Source organism: Fukomys damarensis, unplaced genomic scaffold, assembly GCF_012274545.1.
Source record: "Fukomys damarensis isolate Sample0158 unplaced genomic scaffold, DMR_v1.0_HiC HiC_scaffold_30, whole genome shotgun sequence".
Classification (NCBI taxonomy): domain Eukaryota; kingdom Metazoa; phylum Chordata; class Mammalia; order Rodentia; family Bathyergidae; genus Fukomys; species Fukomys damarensis.
In genome coordinates this window covers 5,702,552-5,722,040 of record NW_022900942.1, presented here as the reverse complement: position 1 = coordinate 5,722,040, position 19,489 = coordinate 5,702,552, and the positions used below count along the sequence as shown (strand labels likewise).

Below are 19,489 nucleotides of genomic sequence, written 5' to 3'. Positions count from 1 at the left end.
CAAAATAAATGTTCATGAATCCACAATGATATAAATGACTCAAATAAATGGGGTAGACAGTGCATAAAATACCAAATAATTTATGTAGATAAACCACTTTCAAGGAAGGGCAGGATAATTACACACCTCTAAATAAGCTTCTTCCCAAAAGTACAGTGTGGAAAGGAGGAAGACAGAATGACTTTATAGCGGAGAAACCTGCAAAAATATTCTCAGCCAGATATCAAGGTCAATGTCAACAGTAATAAATCACATGATAGTATGTATCCTCGACATGTGATAATAATGGCATTTTACCATTTTAGTCTGCCTCTCAAAAATCCTAATCTCAGTCTAGTAACAAAAAACACAACAAATCCCAAGTGAGGGACATTCTGCAAAATATCTGACCACCATACTCCTTAAAACTAACACAGTTGTCAAAAACAAGGAATCTGAGAAATTACTAAAGCCCAAAGGAGCACAAGGAGACATCACACTAAATACAATATGGCTTCCTGGGTGAGGTCTTACATTAAAAAACATTACATAAAACTAAGAAAACCTAGCTGGGCACACGCCTGCAATCCCAGCACTCTGGGAGGCTGAGGCAGGAAGACGGCAAGTTCAAGTCCAGTTTGGGCAACTTACTAACTTAGTCCAGTCTCAAAATAAAAACCTTAAAAAAAAAAAGCTGTGGATGCACTCATTGCAAAGGTCCTGGTTTCAATCCCAGGATCAATACTCAAAAATAAATTGTTATCTATATAATAGTAGCGAACAATCTGAAAATGAAATTAAGAAAACAATTCCCTTAACACTAGTGATAAAAAGATACAATATTTAGGAATAAATTTAAAAGTGAAACATTTGCATATTGAAAACTAAAGAGTACTGATGAAAAATTAAAGATGATTAAAATCAATAGATATTCCATATTCATGAATTAGAAAGCTTAATATTGTTAACAGGGCAATATTTCCCAAACAGATCTAAGATTTCATGCATTCTCATTCAGAATCTTAGCTGCCTTTTTTGCAATAATTGCCAAGTTGGTGCTAAACTTATTTGGATATACAAGGGACCCAATACCAGAGAATTTTGAAAAAGAACAGAGGTAGAGGATTCAAACTTCTTAATTTCAAAGTGTGCAGTAATAGCTATTTAGAGAGTTGATGGAATAAAAATTGAGCATTCAGGGGAAAGAAACCTTATATTTGTAATCAATTAATTATTTTATGGGGGAAAGAGTCTTCAACAAATGATGCTAGCCAGGTGCACATCCATACGCAAAACAAAAAAGCTGGAATCCTAGGTCATATTTATATATATATATATTTAATTTAAATTGGATCACAGGTTAAATGTAAGAGCTAAATTATAGAAAAATACATAGGATTAAATTTTCATTGGGTCAGACAATGATTTCTTAGGTATGATACTAAAACCATAAGTAATGAAAGAAAAAAATAGGTAAAACTGTACTTCATTAAAATTTTAAAATTTTGGGGCCAGGGATGTAGTTCAGGAATACAGTGCCTACCTGGCAAGCATGAGGCCCTGAGTTCGATTCTCAGTACCAAAAACAAACTAACAAAAATTAAAACTTTTGTGCTTCAAAGGATACCATGAAGAAAATGAAAAGGCAGAAAAAACTGCAAATCATAGGCAAAAAGGACTTTCACCAAGAATTTACAGAGAATTTTTAGAACTCAATAGTCAAAAGACAGACCATTCCATTAGGAAATGGGCAAAGAACTTGAATGGACATTCTCTACAGATATGCAAATAAGCACATAAACAGGTGCTCAACATTACAGCCATTAGGAAAACACAAATCAGGAGCATAAAGTTACTGCTATGGTTTGGATGAGTCTCCCCCAAAGGTCCATGCGGTAAAGGTGCACTGCTAGCATGAGGTGCTGTGGACCTTTAGGAAGATGGAGACTAGGAGGAGGCCCATAAGCCAGTGGGAGTACATCACTGAGGAGGTTCTGGGATGCTAGTCAGACCAATTTTTCTTTTTGCTTTCTGACTCGTGAGGCATTGGTTTGCTCCACCACATACTCCTGCCAGGATGTGTTGCCTCATCACAAGCCCACAGCATGATCTTGGCCCGGAATCTCCAGAACCAAGATAAACCTTTCTTTTCTTTACAACGTATTTTTTGAAGTGGTGGAAAACTGACTAATACAGTTATTTCAAACCTGCTAGGATAGCTATAATAAAAATATGCTGTAGAACATGGAGGAATTTGAACTCATAGCTTTCCGGTAGGAATGTAAAAAGGGGCAACTGCTTTGGCAAACACTTTGGCAGTTCCTTAAAATGTGAAACAGGAGTTCCAAGAAAATGGTGGAGTGGTAAGCAACAACAACTCAGCCTCTCCAAGATCTGGAATCCAGACACTGGAAAATAACAACTTAGGGAAAAAGAGAGGGAGGAGGGAAGGAGGGAGGGAAACAAGAGTCAGACACATACAGACAGACAGACAGGGACAGACTGGTCCCTGGGAACCAAGAAGAACAGGAAAATTAAAACCTACAGAGAAATTGAAGAGCCAGAACATAACACAGAGAAGGGAAGAGAACATCTTCACTTTCTCTCTGGCTCCCAGCTTATAGGAAAGAGAGCCTGAATCTACTGAGACAAAGCAAAAGCTTGGGGCTCCAGAGGGCTTCAGGGAGAAATGAAGCAGTGGAATGGACTGGTGGGTGCTGTGATCTGCAGCAGAGTGTGGGATTCTTTGCTTCCACATAAGGCCTTTGACAGGCAACAGCTGGTACGTGACACCATACAAACACCCACCACATCCCCCTAATAAAGTGGTTGGACGCTATTCCAGGGAAGGGTTGATTATGTTGGAGCCATGGCACAGCTTCATTTCAGGGCTCTCAGTATTATGTTTTCACTGTGACTGGATGAGAGACAGCCAGAGGAGACACCTATGTTCAGATTAGAAAGAGAGCACCTGAGAGGTCTGAGCAAAAGGATATAAAGCCCCACCCCATGGCCAAAGCCAGGCTCAGCCTGAGTTGCTCTGGATTTGAAAATCATGACATTGGCATCCTTCCCCTAGTCCAACTGTCTGCTGGTGTCTGCATCCAGTGTGGATCTGGGGTCTGACTGCCTTCTTCATCTACCAGTGTGAGCAGGGATACATCTTGAGCTGGATATCGCCTCAAAATCATAGATTCTGGAAGAAAACCACACATTCAAAATCATAGAGAAAATTTTTTTCTTTTTATGAAAGAGAGAGAGAGAGAGAGAGAGAGAGAGTTTCTGTTTTCTTTCCTTTCTTCTTTACCTGTCTACTCTGTTTGGGGAATTTTCCTTTTTCTTTCTTCCTTATCTCCTTTTCCTTTTTCCTCTTCTCCCTTTTTTTTTTTTCCCTTTAATATTTTCATTATTTTTACTCCCCATACAACTGCTTTTTTAAATCCCTTTTTCTTTTCTCTTTTATTTCTCACCAGATTTTTTTCTCTCACCTTTACCTAATTCTATAAATATCCTTCTACTTTCCAGTAGAATTCTCTGTACCATCTCTCTCCTTGTTCTCATATAATACAGTTTTAGGTTTCAAATTTTTCCTCTTGCATTCCTCTATTTCCAAACCCTATGTATTTAATAATATGATCATAAAGCTTTATTAATCATTTTATCATTCTATAAAATTGTTGAGTTCTTCTCTTCCATTAGCAGATATAGCTGTTGTAAGTCAATATCTGGATTGTCTTAATGTTTACACCATAACTAGTTTTCTAGGGTCAAAAGGTAGCCTATAATTGATTCTTATTGTATGTTAATATCCAATTTGTCTTGGAGTGCTGTAACTGAGTTGCTTAGTATTACAGGGGTTGCAAAATTGCTGCTATTTCTCTATAAACCAACACCTTTGTGACATTAATAATACTAAAGTACATTCCTAGAGAACTAGGTATTGGGCTAATTACACTGCATCCTCCATTCCCAAATTAACCAAGCTGGTCAGATCTTGGGGTGGGGGCAATGGACTATTTTTATCCATGCCCAAATAATATCACTGCAAAGTGATTAAAGAGATCTATACACTAGCAAGAAAGTCTTTATACTATAAGCATCCACAAATCTCAGCAAAAACAAACAAACAAACAAAACACAACATGACAAGAAAACAAAATGCCTCTCCAAACTTCCAACTTTCCCTAAGCCAATCTTGGGAGCACTGGGGAGAGAAAAGCATAATAAACCACACACTGGAACTACTCAAAAGGGTAACAGAGGAGGTTAAAAAATAGATTAGAGAGGTACTTAGGATCACAGGAAATAAAATAATGGAAGCAATAAGGAAAAAGAGGCAGGAGCTTTAAGAAGACACTACTAAAAAGCTAGATGAGCTAAACAAAAGGTTACAAAACATGAACAACCAGTTTAACAAAGAATTAGAGTCCATGAAAATATTTCAATCAGAAATCCAGGAAATTAAAAATTATACTGAAAGTATGGGCAATAGAAGCAACCAATGTGAGAACAGAATTTCAGAACTAGAAGACAGTGATATCCTCAAAGACCAACTACTGAAATACACCTTAAAAGCAATGAGAACATGAAAAATGGATGCATGAAAAATGAATCCAACAGCTACTAGATGATGCAAAGACGACTAATCTCAGAGTAATTACAGTAAGGAAAAAAAGCAAGTGGCATAAAAAAGAAGACAACACAAATGGCATAAAAAAATCTGTTTACAGAAATATTGGCAGAAAGCTCAAATATATGGAAAGAAATAAACACACAGATAAGTAAGGCATATAGAACCCCAAATAGCCACAAGCAAATGAGAACCTATCTGTGTCACATTAAACTCAAAGTACTAGAAGTCTAACACAGAAACAAAATCTTAAAAGCTATTAGAGAAAGGGCCAGGGATTTAGCTCAGTGGTTCTGCTGCCTGCCACACAAGCGCAAGGCCCTGAGTTGGAAACCCAGTGCCAAAAAAATAAAAGCTATTAGAGAAAGGCAACAAATTACATATAAAGGTAAACCCATTAGCAACAGACTTCCCAAGAGAAAACTTAAAAGGTCAAAAGAGCTTGGTTTAAAGTGTTTCAAGCCCTAAAAGATAACAAATTTCAAACTGTACTTATGTAGCCTTCAAAATTAATGGAGAAATAAGATATTTCCAAACCATGGAGCACATTAAAAAATTTATGCCCACTAAATCAGCATTACAAAAAAGTTCTCAAGGATATCCTAGAAAGAGGCAGTGAAGCCAACAATGCCAATATGTCAAAAAAGAATGAATTTGCATCTGTTGGGATGATCAGCTAAGCAAAAGGGAAAAAAATAAGAAAATCAGCAACAGAAAAATAATGCAATGACAGGTGTAAGTCAGTGACTCTCAATGTGAATAGTCTCAATTCCCAAATGAAAAGACACAGACTGGCAGAATGGTTGAAAAAAAAACAAAACCTAATAATATGCAGTATACAAGAAACACACGAAATTTAAAAAGATACTCACAGGTTACAAATCAAAAGGTTGAAAAAAATATTCCATGCAACAGGAACTGGAGAAAACAGAAGTAACTATCCTAATCTCAAAGTGAATTTCAAGCCAAAAATGATCAGAAGAGATAAGAAAGGTCACTACATATTGGTTAGGAGAACAATTAAACAGTAAGTGGAAACAATTTTAAATAAATACACACCAAATACCAGAACACCCAACATCAGAAAACATGGACATACTAATGGACATGAAAAATCAGATAAACACCAATACAATTGTAATGGGGGACCTCAATACCTTGTTGTCACAAATGACAGGTCAACTATATAAAAAATTAAAGAAATACTAGAATTAAACCAAACCTTCAAACAAATGGACTTAATACACAGAGAGTGTCCCATCCAACAACAACAGAATACACATTTTTATCAGTAGCATATGGGACTTTTTCCAAAACAGACCACATACTAGCCAATAAATCATGCTTAAGAAATGAAAAAAAAATCAAAATTATCAGATCACAGCACAATGAAATTAGAAATCAATGACAAAACAAAACACAGAAATTATGCAAACACATGGAAATTAAAGAAATTAGGCAGTTTCTACAATCAAATGATAATGCCAGTATGACATACTGCAATCTATGGGACATAATGAAAGCAGGCTTAAGAAGTTAAGTTTATAGTGGTAAATTCCTACAGCAGGAAGACAGAGCAAGCTCTAGTATCTAACCTAATGACGCACCTCAAGGTCCAAGAAAAACAAGAACAATCCAAAACTAGTGTGAGAAAGGAAATGAAGAACAGAGCAGAAATTAATGAAACTGGGACTAAAAATGATACAAAGAATTGAAGAGTTGGTTCTTTGAAAAAATAAAATACACAAACCCTTATCCAATCCTACCAAAACAAGGAAAGAAAAGATCTAAATCCACACAATTAGAAATGAAAAAGGCAAAATCACTACAGATTCCGCTGAAATCCAGAAGATCATCAGTAAGTACTTGAAAACCTATAACCTAATAAAATGGAAAATTCAAACAAAATGGATAAACTATTAAATACAAACAACCAAAACTGAACCAAGAAGATATAAAATCCTGATAATCCAGTATTAGTGAAATAGTAGAAGTAATAAAACAAAACAAAAGACTACCAACAAGAAAAGCCCAGATCCCAATGAATTCATTGCCAAATTTTACAAGAACTTTAGAGAAAATGCAACATCAATGCTCTTCAAAGTCTCTAATAAAATGGAAAGGAAGGCAGTATTCCCAAACTTATTCCTGAGTTTTACCCTGATACCATAATCAGAAAAGAACCCAACCAAAAAAGAGAACTACAGGCCAGTATCTTTAACAAACACAGATACAAAAATCCTCAGTGAGATACTGGCAAACAGAATACAGCAAATCATCAAAAAGATCATAGATCATGACCAAGTACTATTCATTCCAGGGATGTACGAATGGTTCAACATACACACGTAATACACCAGATACATGAAAGCAAGGACAAAAATCACACCATCGTCTCAGTAGATGCAGAAAAAGCATTTGACAAAATCCAACAATGATCCATGATAAAAACTCTTAAGAAAATAATAATAGAAGATCTTTACTTCAATGTGATAAAAAGCCATCTATGACAAACCAATGGACATCATACTAAATAAAGAGAAGCTGAAAGCTTTTCCTCTAAAATCAGGAACAAGACATGGATATCCACTATCATCACTCTTATTCAATATAGTTCTAGAAATGATAGCTAGAACACTTACATAAGAGAAAGAAATACAAGGGATATGGATGGGGAAGAAAGAAGTCAAATTATCATTATTTGGAGATGACATGATCCCCTACATAGAAGACCCCAAAAATTTCACATAAGGACTCCTAGTATTAATAACTTAATGCAGCAGAGTAGCAGGATGCAAAATCAACACTCAAAAATCAATAGCATTCCTGTACACCAATAATAAACTCACCAAGGGACCTAATATCTTTCAAAATACCATCAAGAAAAATTAAATACTTAGGAATTAACCTAACCAAGGAAGTGAAGGACTCTATGATGAGAACTACAGTACTCTGAAAAAGAAGAGGGAAAAGGATATTAGAAAATGTAAAGACATTCCTGATCCTGGAGAGATTAATGTAATCTCAATTAAAAATACCAATAGCGTTCCTCACAGAACTAGAGAATACAATTCTAAAATTCACATGGAACCTGAAGAGATCTAGTAGCAAAAGCAATTCTAGGCAACAATGGCAAGGCAGGAGGCAACACAAACTCAGACTTCAAATCATACTGCAGAACTACAGTGATAAAAACAGCATGGTATTGGCAAAAATAGATTTGTGTATCAATGGAACAGAACAGACTTGCATAAGCAATTCCAGGCACATTCAGTTAGGGGGCCAAACACCTTCACTGGCGGAAAGATAATAAATAAATGGTGCTAGGAAAACAGGCTATCCACATGCTAATGATCGAATCTAGCTGCCTATCTCTACCCCTGCATTAAACCCTAATAAAAATAGATTAAATATTTAAATATTGGGGCAGGGATTTAGCTCAGTGATGCCACGCCTGCCTGGCAAGTAGAAGGTCCTGAGTTCAATTACTGGTACTAAGAAAAACCAAAAGATCTATATATTAAAAAAAAAATTAGCTGGAAGACAAAATAGGTAAATCTCTTGAAGGCATGGGTGTAGGCAGATATTTTCTGAAAAGAATACCAGTGGCACAAGAAATAATATCAGGAATTCACAACTGGGATCATTTTACATTTAAAAGCTTTTACATGGCAAAGGAAATCACTAAGAGTGTGAAGAGACAACCTGCAGAATGGTAGCAATTTTTGCCAGCTCTTCCTCAGACAAAGGACTAATATCTACAGCAGTGACGGTGAACCTTTAGAGCTTGCAAAGATAACAAACAGTCCACTGTGGTACATGTATGATATTCACTGCCACTGATCTAGGGTATATAAAGAATTAAACAAAATTAGAATCCCCAAATTTAATGACCCAAACAAAAAAAAATGGGTATCTGAAATGAACAGACAATTCTCAGATGAATAGGCATGACCAAGAAAGGAAGGAATAGCAAATGCTGGAGAGGCTGTAGGGGAAAAGGAACCCTTCTTCATTGTTGGTGGGGGTGTAAACTGGTAGTCACTATGGAAATCAATATTTAGACTTCTCAAAAAACTAAAAAGAAATTTCATTTGACCTAATTATTCCTCTTCTGAGTATCTTCTTGAAAGAGTTAAAAAACATCATATCAGAGTGATATATGCAGCAAACATAAGAGCTAAATCTTGAGACTGGTCTATATGTCCATCAACAAATGCATGAATAAAGAAAATGTGGTATTTATACCCAATGGAGTACAACTCAGCCATAAAGGATAAAATTGAGTCATCTGTAGGAAAAAGGGCGCACCTTGAGACATGATGTTAAATGAAGTAAATCAGACACATAAGCTTAGCCACCGTATGGTCTCTCTTACATGAGAAACCCAATACACAAATAATGTGCAAAATAAAAGACAGTAGTGAAAAAAAAAAGAGAAAAAAAATGGCATGATCATGCAATATGACCAATTTATCCAAAAATGTACCTTGATTTAGTATTCCTGTCTTATGTGTTTTATGTTTTTTGGCCTACTTGTCTGGCTGTTAATCTGTCTTTATGATAATTAACCTGACAAAAACTTATAAAATAAATAAGTGAATCTGGTGCTTGCAAAAAATAAAGAAAAACATTTTAAAAACTAGGGATGAAGGGGAAAAAAAGAATCAAGATGCATTATGTACATGTACATAAACATATACTAATACAATTTAAAAAAAGAAGGGAAAAAAGTTAGTTACAACATGACCCAACAATTTCATTCCTAAGGTGTATATCCCAAAGAAGTGAATACATATGTCCACACAATATATATGGATGTTTATAACAGCATATTCACAAAGTGAAAACAACAAAAATTTCCAGCAACTGATGAATGTTATATGTACATGTAACCCAGTATTATCCAGCCATAAAACAGGGTGAAGTACTGATCCATGCTACCCTGAAGATGAACCTTGAAAATGTTATATTAAATGAAAGATATCATTCACAAAAGACTATATATTAATAAAATGTCCAGAACAGGCAAGTCAGTAGACAGAAAAAGTATAAAAGTATTGTCATGGGCTGGAGGGAGAAATGCATTCAGAGTGGCTGCTAATGGATACAATTCCCAGGGACTTCTCTTTGGATGAAGAAAATATTCTAAAATTAGATGGTGGTAATGACTATACAATTTTGTGATACACTAAAAATCACCAAATTTTACACTTTAAAGGTGTTAGTTTTATTTCATGTTAATTATAGCTTATAAAAGCTGTTATTTAAAAAGTGTTCTTCTCAAAGATTAATTTTTTTTAGAATAGCCAATTGAAGGCTGACTGGAGCCAAGCGCAGAAACAGGGGATCCAGAGAGAGGCTAAATAGAGGTCTTAATTTTGCTCCAAGCAGACATGAAATCAAGGGCCTGGGAGTGCAAGCACCTGCTGTCAGCATACAATCAAGTAAAAGCTGAAAAATGAAGAACTCAGGGGCCTCAATACTGCAGAGCTTTTTGCAAAAGGCAGAGGATGTGATCCTTTGTCTGATCCAGCTAGTAGGGCCAGATTTTCCAGTTCCGATGGGTTGACAGTGCTAAGTGGTAAGGAGGAGAGAGGGCAGGCGCTCCAACAAGGTGCGACTTGCCTTCCCTCACATGCCTATCTCCACCCTGACCCCACACTGCAAGTTCCTCAGTCCTCCTTGTCCAATTCAGAAACTAAAACTTTTATGAATGGTATTTCTGGGGTCACAAGGCTCTGACAACATAAATTTGCTTTCGTCCTTCAGTGTTTATACTAAAGATAATTTATCATCACCTTATTTCTTATTTTCCAGATTAAAATATATAAAAAATGTGAAGCTTTCCTTTCCCTAAGAGAGTATCCAAACTCATTCTGCATAGAAACACATTTAATTCAGAGCATGGGTAAAAAATAAATAAAAATAATTTTCTATCTAAAAGAAACAAATCAAAAATTTTTCTGGCCCGCCTAAGAATTCTGGGATCCTGACTCAACTGTGGAATCCACCCCACTGTGGAAGGGTCTCACTGTCAGCATACCTGGGCTCACTTTGGTGTACATTCAGGTCTGGAGAACTGCCTTCATGCCCTCAGTTAAGTCACAAGCTTCTCAGTTGGAAGTGTCCTTCTAAGTGCCTGTACTGAAGGCCCAAGGCCACAGAACAATTTGATTCCAGGCTGGTTTAAGAGTCTTATTTCCTGATTCTGGTCCAGTGTTGTCTGAAGCACAAACTGGGGCTGCTCTTTGCCAAATGCACATACACTCTTTTAACCACTAGAAACATGATCCTCAGACTTCATCTCAAACTTACTTCTACTACAGCTTCTGTTTACTTTAAAACTTCTTGCTGAACAAGGTACAGTTCTTTCAGGACACTGTCCCCACTGGAAGTATGGTCACATTTCTGAGTTTGTGCATAACGGAGCTGAATGATACCTGTGTACTCCTCACCAGGTTCCCAAAAGTGAGAACTATAAACAGTGCTGTCCTTGCACACTGTTGTCTCTCTATCCAGGGAAGGCACCTGGGGCTTATATGGACTTCTACTGATCCAGATGGAGAGAGGCTCTCCCAGTGACTCCATCACCCAAAGGTCCAAGCCTCACTGTGTTCCTAGTATCTAGCTGGGGACAGAAGACAGACATACACTACCTCTGATCTATAGGCTTCTCAGGAAAAATGTACCGTTGCCTTTACAGAGAGGTACATAATGAAAACTCAGAGGCGGAGGACTGGCCCCTGGTCTCTGTTTACTCTCTGTCAGTATCTGATTGTCCTCCCAGATCACTAACCTGCTCAGGATGGGTTTCACAAAAAAAGCAAAATTAAGCTTAAAGTTCTAGACTATTTTTATTGTCCTTTGTCATTTCTTGAAAATATATGTACTTTTAAAAAGTGTTCTGATCCAGGGATTTAGCTCAGTGGCACCACACCTGCCTTGCAACTGCAAGGTCCTGCGCTTGATCCCTGGTACCAACAAAACAAAACAACTCCTTTCTTTCCTATGTACCCAAATAAAGACAGTGGTTAGAGAAACTGACCATATGTGCTCGTGAAGATGGCCCTTTGGGGGAAACTGGTATCATTCTAGACATTCCACAAAGGGAAGAAAGTCCTGAGGCCCAATGTTTGGAGCCATCTAAGGTGCTGCCTAGAGACCAGAAAATGGCCAAGCAGAATGCTTCCTGCCTGGGGTTCCAGAGGGCCCTGAGTGGATGACTGACTGAGGCACTTCTCACAACATAGCAACAACATAGCAACTATGTGGCCTGGGTGCTCCTTCAGGCTTAGCCAACACACTCTTCAAAATGAGGATCATATAGTGGGTGGGTGGTTAACTGTATGCTGTGAACAGGGATATAACCACATGGCTTGAAATTCCAAAGGTATTCAGAAATATCTTTCAGCTGGCCTAGACACCCAGAAAACCAATGATTTATTTTTCTGTGCCCCTCAAAAGATATTTTATGCACAGGAAAGCAAATATAATTCTTTTGTTTGTTTTCTTTGGTACCAGGGATCTAATTCAGGACCTTGTGCTAGCAAGGAATGCATGGTGCCACTGAGCTGAATCCCTGGCCCGTGGAAGGCAAATACAGGTATGCTTCCATCTTCTCTAAAAAATGGCAGGAAACTGTCCGTAAGAGTGGACTCCAAATTTTTCTCATTGACTCGTTACATTATAAAAACATTCCTTTGTTGACCACCATAGTGCTAGGGGGGAGGTATGCCAATTTGTAGATGCCCCATAACTTCAGAAAGGTTATTTGGTACTTGGTTTCTAAAGTACCCAAAGAGATGGGACACAATCTGTCACCTGTCACATGGCCAGCAAAGACTTCCCGAGGAGCCAGAATTAGCAAACAGTCTTTACTAAGCCAAAATCTTCTTACAGCCTGGGTCACTCCCCAAACCCCAAGCAGCTACAAATTTAAAAATGTTAACTTATATTGTATGTGACAGGACTGTCCCAAATCATCACCAACCGCCACCATGGAGTAGGTGCTCCCTGCCAATCAGCTTTAAACTAAAATTCTAGAACTTTATTAAGTTGGTATTGATTGAAGATGTCACAAAACAAAATGACATGATGAGATTCTGCAAAAAATGAAATGGGTCCATATCCCCTGCAAGCCATGAACCCCACCAGCCCTGCTCTAAGCACATTTACTTGCCACAACTTCCACCACTCTGGAATCACAATCCAGCCCACATGCTGGCAGAAAACAAGGAGGCAATGTTTCAAACAAGACTTGCAAATAGTGAATAAAAAAATCAGACCAAGTGACCTCAACCTTACCCAGCAGCTGCCTGAAGGTATCAGGTTTTTTCTTCAAAAAAGGCATTGTTTCCATACACATTACCCAAGAAGGAAGTGTAGTGAATCACTGTGAGTGACTTACCTTTTCTTCTGGCTCGGGGTGTGTGTGTGTGTGTGTGTGTGTGTGTGTGTGTGTGTGTGTGTGTGTGTGTGAGAGAGAGAGAGAGAGAGAGACAGACAGACAGACAGACAGACAGAAAGGGGGTGGTATGGGGCGGTTGGACCACATAGGGCAGGCACACTGTCCTAGAGTATCCTAGGGCTTCCCACCATATCCTTCTATAACTGGTACTGCAAAACAAAACTTTAAAGTTAGATTTTTCTTTTCTTTTAGAGATAAGCAATTTATCTTCCTCCTGCTGACCATATAACCAACACTTTCTCCCCTTAGCCTAAAAGAAGTGACAGAATACAGATAATCCTTGTTTAATGACCTGTTTAACAACTTTTTGGACTTATGACCCACCTCTCAGACTTAGGATCCATGGGTTGTTTTTTTTGGGGGGGGGTATATTTCTGTAAATCTTGTTGATAGAGCCACAAAGTCTTGTTTTGTACAGTACACTTTGTTTATATAATACTGTAATTTCTGCTGATTGTACCGAATGGTACTGTAGTTTTATGTTCTGCTATACATCACTATACTGTATATAAGAGTTATGCAAGTAAAAGCGAAGTTATGAAGATGGAGGTTGCTTTCACTATTTCTTTGTTCCGAATATTGTAATGTACATACTACACACAATTCTTCTTTTAACAACTAATTCACTTAATAACCTAGTTGCAGGAAATTAACTCAGTGGTTAAATGGGGAATGTCTGTATGTATATGTGAGTCCCAGGATTCCAGAGCCCTGGTTCCTTTTCACAAGCTAGGAATCAAAGATGGCACAGAGATCTGCATTATCTCTGTGCTCTCTGCCCCTCTATTCCTTACCACCTGTACATACTGAGATGGTGATTTGAGGCAAATGGGCCCCTCATCTCCTTGGAACTAATTTTGAATAAATCCCCCTTTCCTGTGTTTCACTAAAATATATGGCCTCTTTTGCTTTGGTTAGTGAATAGCAAATGAACCTGAGTGTATGAATGTCAGTGCTTGGTAACAATTTTGGCAAAACCAGACAGGCTTGGTTCTGGCTCTGACAATTGTGGGTCTCCTGGTTTCTCCTGGGTAGGTGATGGGCACTTGGGAAAAGGGCCTAACTACTTACTTGTGGCTAGCTACATGGTTGGGACTCCAGGGTCATTCCAGCCATGGACACTTTTGCACCCTAGGAATTCTCCCTTCTTTCCTGTTTGTGGCATAGCTGCCTGTAAACACTTCAGTTTTTACTGATGGGTTCTGCCTGGTTTCCTGCTTGAAAGTGCACTCCAGGGATCTACTCTCTACAATTTGGACCTTCTGTTAGGTTGGTCAGCAGTGTGACCTGGGTGAGGTAAGGACCTTCAGTGTTTGGGGCAATTATGGATATACTGCAGGTCATTTGGGGGCACTGACTGGTGTGAGGAGATTCAGAGGTAGAAAAATTTCTGGGCATTTTGTTGTTTTGGATAACTCATAATGTTCTGGTTGGCTTCAGTTTCTTTTATCTTTTTGTTTGTTTGTTTGTTTGTTTATAAATGCTTTTATTTATTTTGTTTATTGGTTTGTTTGGGGTTTTTTTTTTTGGTACTCAGGATCGAACTCGGACCTTGCAATTGCCAAGGCAGGTGGCGGAACGAATCACTGAGCTAAATCCCCGGCTAACTGCTTTTATTTCTGATATGGTATCATTTAGGAGTCCTCTGGCTGAACAGACTCTCCAGGATACTCTGATGAAAGAGAGCTCATATACTATTGTAACATTGCATGGCCTGTGTGTTAAGCTTTGGTACAAAGTGCAAAATGGCTCCTTAAACTACCACACTATTTTGCAAATGGAGTCATTTTCTCAAAAATCAGATAAGTGAGGTGAAATTTCTTATACAGTATCCAGGCCTTCATGGTATTGCAGAATGAGGACTGTAGAAAGGAAGAGGGACTGGGTATCTTTCCAAGAGAACTAAAAGAATCATATCACAGAGAAGTATGCGCACCCATGTTTATAGCGGCACAGTTTGTAATAGCTAAATCTTGGAAACAGCCCATTTTGCCCATCCGTTGGAAACTGGATAAAGAAGATGTGGTTTTTCTATAAAATGGAATATTACTCAGCCATAAAGAACGAAAAAATAGATTCATTCATAGGAAAATGGATACATATTGAAGATATACTCCTAAGTGAAATAAATAAGTCACACATGTGTAAATACCGAATAGTTTCCCTGCTGTGAATAATCTGCAACAATGCATAAGATTCTAATAAGATTACTGACATTTAGAAATGGGAAGAAAGGAGCTAAAGGTGTAGGGAAGGTGGGATGGGTAGGGGAAGAGTAAAAAGGGAAAAGAAAAAAATGTGAGAGAATGAAAAGATGAAAATAAAGTGTTTGTAGATGGGGAGGGGAGGAGGGGGTGAAGGGAGGGCAGAGGTAAGGGGAAAAAATGAGAATCAAGGCTTGTCATGTAGAGGTACAAGATCCCAACAATGAATGTAACTGTACTGTATCCCTAAAATGTACCAATAAACTCAATTAAAGCTGAAAAAAAAAAAAAAAGAAAGGAAGAGGGAACTAAATCGACAGTTCAGAAATAGGCATTAACCTGCTAGGCTGGCCTCTGTATATTCTGTCATTGCTTTTAGACTAAGGGGAGGAAACATTAGTTATATGCTCAGCTGGAAGAAATGTGGAGAAATTGCTTATTTCTACAAGAAAAAAATTAACTTTTTGCAGTGCTAGTTATTTTATTTTATTTTTGGTATGGGGATTGAACTCAGGACCTTGTGTTTGTGAGACAGGTGGTGGCACCACTGAACTAAATCCCCAGCCCTTTTATCTCTACTTTCTTTCTTTTTTTTCCATTTTTCTTTTTTTTAGCAGAACAGACTCTAGGGAGAGAATGTCTGAGAAACACTGTTCACAAGAGTGACCCAGGAACTACCAAATCACCAGAGCTCAGGAAGGGCCAGGACGCTTTCACAGAAGTATCCTTTTAGGTGACATGCATCTCTACTTGAATTTGCTCCTTTCAAATCATAACTAGGAACTTCACTGAACCAATTTCTACCCATGCTGGGCTTTTGTACAATGAAAGAAAAATGTGGTCTATTATTTTATCCCCTACAGAGCTCAGCGTATCATAGGCACTAAAAAACATGTAATGAGTTAAGTATATGAATCAATTATATATGGCATGCTCTCTCTTTCCTATATCCAGGGAATACTAGTCCCACAACTTAAGGAAAGTCAGAGAGCCATGCAGAAGCACCAGCTGTTTTCAAGAATCCTGCATCCTAGAAGACAGATCGTCATCAGCAAAAAGAAAACAAATCAGTGCATTAGAAGGTGGTAAGAGCCACCAGAAAGGCAGTGGGATTGGGGACTGCACAGTCTGTGGGGCCACATGGGATACAGATTATCATAGCACAGAGCTACTTCTTCCCTCAGCCCCCTAGAGACAGTGGTGAGTCTGCTGGTGAGTCTCAGCCTCCCAGCCCTCCACTGCTTGCCTCTCCAGGAAGAAGAACGCACAGCTGCCCCACCTCAGGCCTCAGCAGCCTGCACCTGTGAAGCCCAGGCCAGCTCATTCTCTTCTGTGCTAGGACATTGCTCACCATGTCCTGTCTGCCAGGAGGCCCTCCTAGTTTCCTGCAAGCTAAGGTGCTGCTTTCTCTACTGTTGGAGAGAGGGTGGGGGCCCCTCCACAGGCGCATTCCAAGATAGAAATATGATGAAACAACAGAAGTGATGTTTCGAAAAGGGCTTAAAGACTTGCAGAAGTCTCTGTAATACATGAGTGAGAAAACAGTACAATACTGAATGAGATCTGTGAGATTCCAATAAGGTCAAAAATTACTCTGACAACAAGATAACACAGCAAGCTTAGGCCTAGGGATCCTAAGGGAGCCAGAAGCCAGTCAGACCAAGAAGTCAGATAAAGGAAGTCACAGCCTATTGGGCCCAGACAGGATTTTAGAAGCTTCGTATGTGTTCCTGGAGGATGTCCCTTGTGCTGGCAGCATCAGCATCCTTCAGAGCCATCAAGGTATAGGACCTCAGTCTCTAGAACTACAGATGAAATCAATCTGCCTTCTCCCCAGACTCAGAACTCACCAGCACTTTCAAGACTAAAACTAAGGTGGTCAACAGCTCATGACCATCTTGCCAGTCACAGCTAAGGGCTGTTTTTTACTATTTATTCACCGTGGCCCTGAGCTGGGTGAACAAACAACTTGCCTTCATGGGGCTGCTTGTTTGCTGGGGAGCAGGAAGTCAAATAGTAGTCACGCATGCAAATGTGTGATTACAGATTAAGAATCGCCAACGAAGGGGCTGTAGATCCAGTCTTTAATTTAAACTGGGTGTGTAAGGGAAGGAAATAATATGGTGAGGAGGGAGGAAGGCCAGAAAGTGTTTCATCCATGGCATAAGCTGAAGGAGCCTGTAAAGTCCCAGGACAATTCTGTGATGTGTCAGACGTTGCAGGAAATGCTGACAGGAAGGCAGTCATCAAAATTATGTGCTGAGATTATTCCATTATCTCTGATGCTCCCGCCATTCATGGGGGTGGGTCCTGGAGTCACAACACAACTTGAGAACAAGGAAGCCCTCGAGTCCCACTGACAGAGTGGAGTTAATGCCTGGCTCTAACTAGGCACAAGCAGGAACTAGACTCATTTCATACAGTGGCAACTGATTGAGGGCAGAGCCTGTCAGGAATGGGATATGGGTTGGACCACCAGTCAAGCCCACATACATCCTGACCCTGCAGGGACTCACGTATCTGTGTGGCTGAGCCAAATTCTAGTAGAGACTGAGATAAACTAAAGAATTCCTGTGGTAGGGAGAGTATCCTAAGGGGACAGTCAGGGGCAAGCGACAGCCCAGGTAGTAAGAGATGTCTAAAGAAACTGTCAGGTATTGATCAGCGGGAGTGTCAGATTGGGGCTGCTTAGGGGCTGGGCACAAAGATGCACAGACAGACCCTGGGGCTGGGACTAGCCTGGTCCTTGGCTGATGGGGCACAAATACAGCTTCTCATCTGTCCCCATATCCATGGGTCTTAATGAAATGAAAACCATGCTAGAACCCACCCTTGCCCCGTGGAGGAAAGGTTACATCTGACTTGTGCTCATAATAGATGGAAGGTCAAAATGCCTGGCTTCCAGACTTGCTCTCCTTTACTGACTTTGTAATTCTGAACAACATACCTAACTTCTCTGATCCTGAGTCTCCTTGGTAAAATCTAGATGAAAATATAATCCTCCCAGTGAAGAAAATATTTTCCTCACCCCTACTGTGTTTAGGAATCTAATGTGAATACATATCCTGTTCTCATGCACACACAGTATCTGCTGGGAGAGTAAGACTTGTTCCCTGAGCTGCTGGTTCTCTGTAGGTTAGACAAGGTACACAGCATCTTGCATGACTCACAGGACTGCTGCTGAGCCCTCCTCCAAACCCAAACTTGCAAACCTCTGCGCCTGTGTATTTGTAAGTAAGTCTGCCATAGGTTTTCTTTGTGGGTTGAGCACTACCTTTCATCAGCTGAGTCACACTTTTTACTCTTGCTTTTGCCTTTTTAGCCTGTCCTTTTCACTTCTGGAAAGCAGCTATTTAGGTCGATTTTCCAAAACAAAACAACTTTTCTTTCATTCCATGAGACCAGAGCTCACAGCTCTAGTAAGTGTTGCACCCCAAGCCGCGCAATTCAGAGAACCTCTGTTAATGATCTGTTCATGCCAGGAACTGGAGGCCCAGTTACAGGCCTTGCTGTAGTACTGCAGAAGGAAATGGGTGAGGTGGCTGAGCCTGAGCTCCTGGTCTGTACTCCTGCACCCTTCAGATAGGCTGTGCACCGGGGCCAAATGCACCCTATGCCAGCACTCCCAGGTAGGATCAAAGGCTCAGGCTGCTGAGGAAAGCACCTCACAGGATGGGGGATGCCATTTAGGAAGCAGCCCATCCCTATGCCAGGAGACACTGGGGAGAGAGGCAGAGGTGGCAGACTGACCTCTGTGCAGTCACGTGTTATCTATTTGCCAAGAAGAGGAATCATGGACGATGGAATTAACTGGATACAGGATAGTACTGCAACTCAGAATTGTGGGCCCCAACACACATGGCTCTGCCTTGAGTTCATGGTCTCACTGAGTTGCAGGGTCCTCATCTTTACAGCCAAGAAAACTGTCTACTGCAGATGTCACAAGCATCAAGAAAAATCTTTATGCCAAAAACAGAGTGTGAAACCTGGCACAGATGGTGCCTAAGAGAGGTAACTATAACCATAGGCCTTCATTCAACTGATGAGAAAAGGTCATTCATACATGGACTCTCCTCCAGGTGATGTGTCTGCATGATAGCCTCTCCCACAGGTCTGAGTAGGCTTCTAGGGAAGGAGAATCCCCAAAGAAAGAGGCTCCAGGAGGAACTTGGACAATGCCACAATGGAACATCTCATCAACTAAGC

At 39.5% G+C, this 19,489-nt stretch overlaps 1 protein-coding gene across 3 annotated transcripts in view; it reads right to left on the bottom strand.

Annotated features, from left to right (window-relative positions):
* Nucleotides 1-19,489, bottom strand: part of Pard6g (par-6 family cell polarity regulator gamma) — a 144,423-nt gene that overhangs the window by 41,912 nt on the left and 83,022 nt on the right. The window contains exon 1 of one of the 3 annotated variants that reach the window (XM_010613342.2): nucleotides 11,658-11,737. The exons of the other annotated variants lie outside the window; for them this stretch is intronic. Coding sequence (XP_010611644.1) covers nucleotides 11,658-11,711 — 54 coding nt within the window. The 5' untranslated portion in view covers nucleotides 11,712-11,737. Of the gene's footprint in view, nucleotides 1-11,657; nucleotides 11,738-19,489 lie in introns of those variants that run through there. 3 annotated transcript variants of the gene reach the window in all.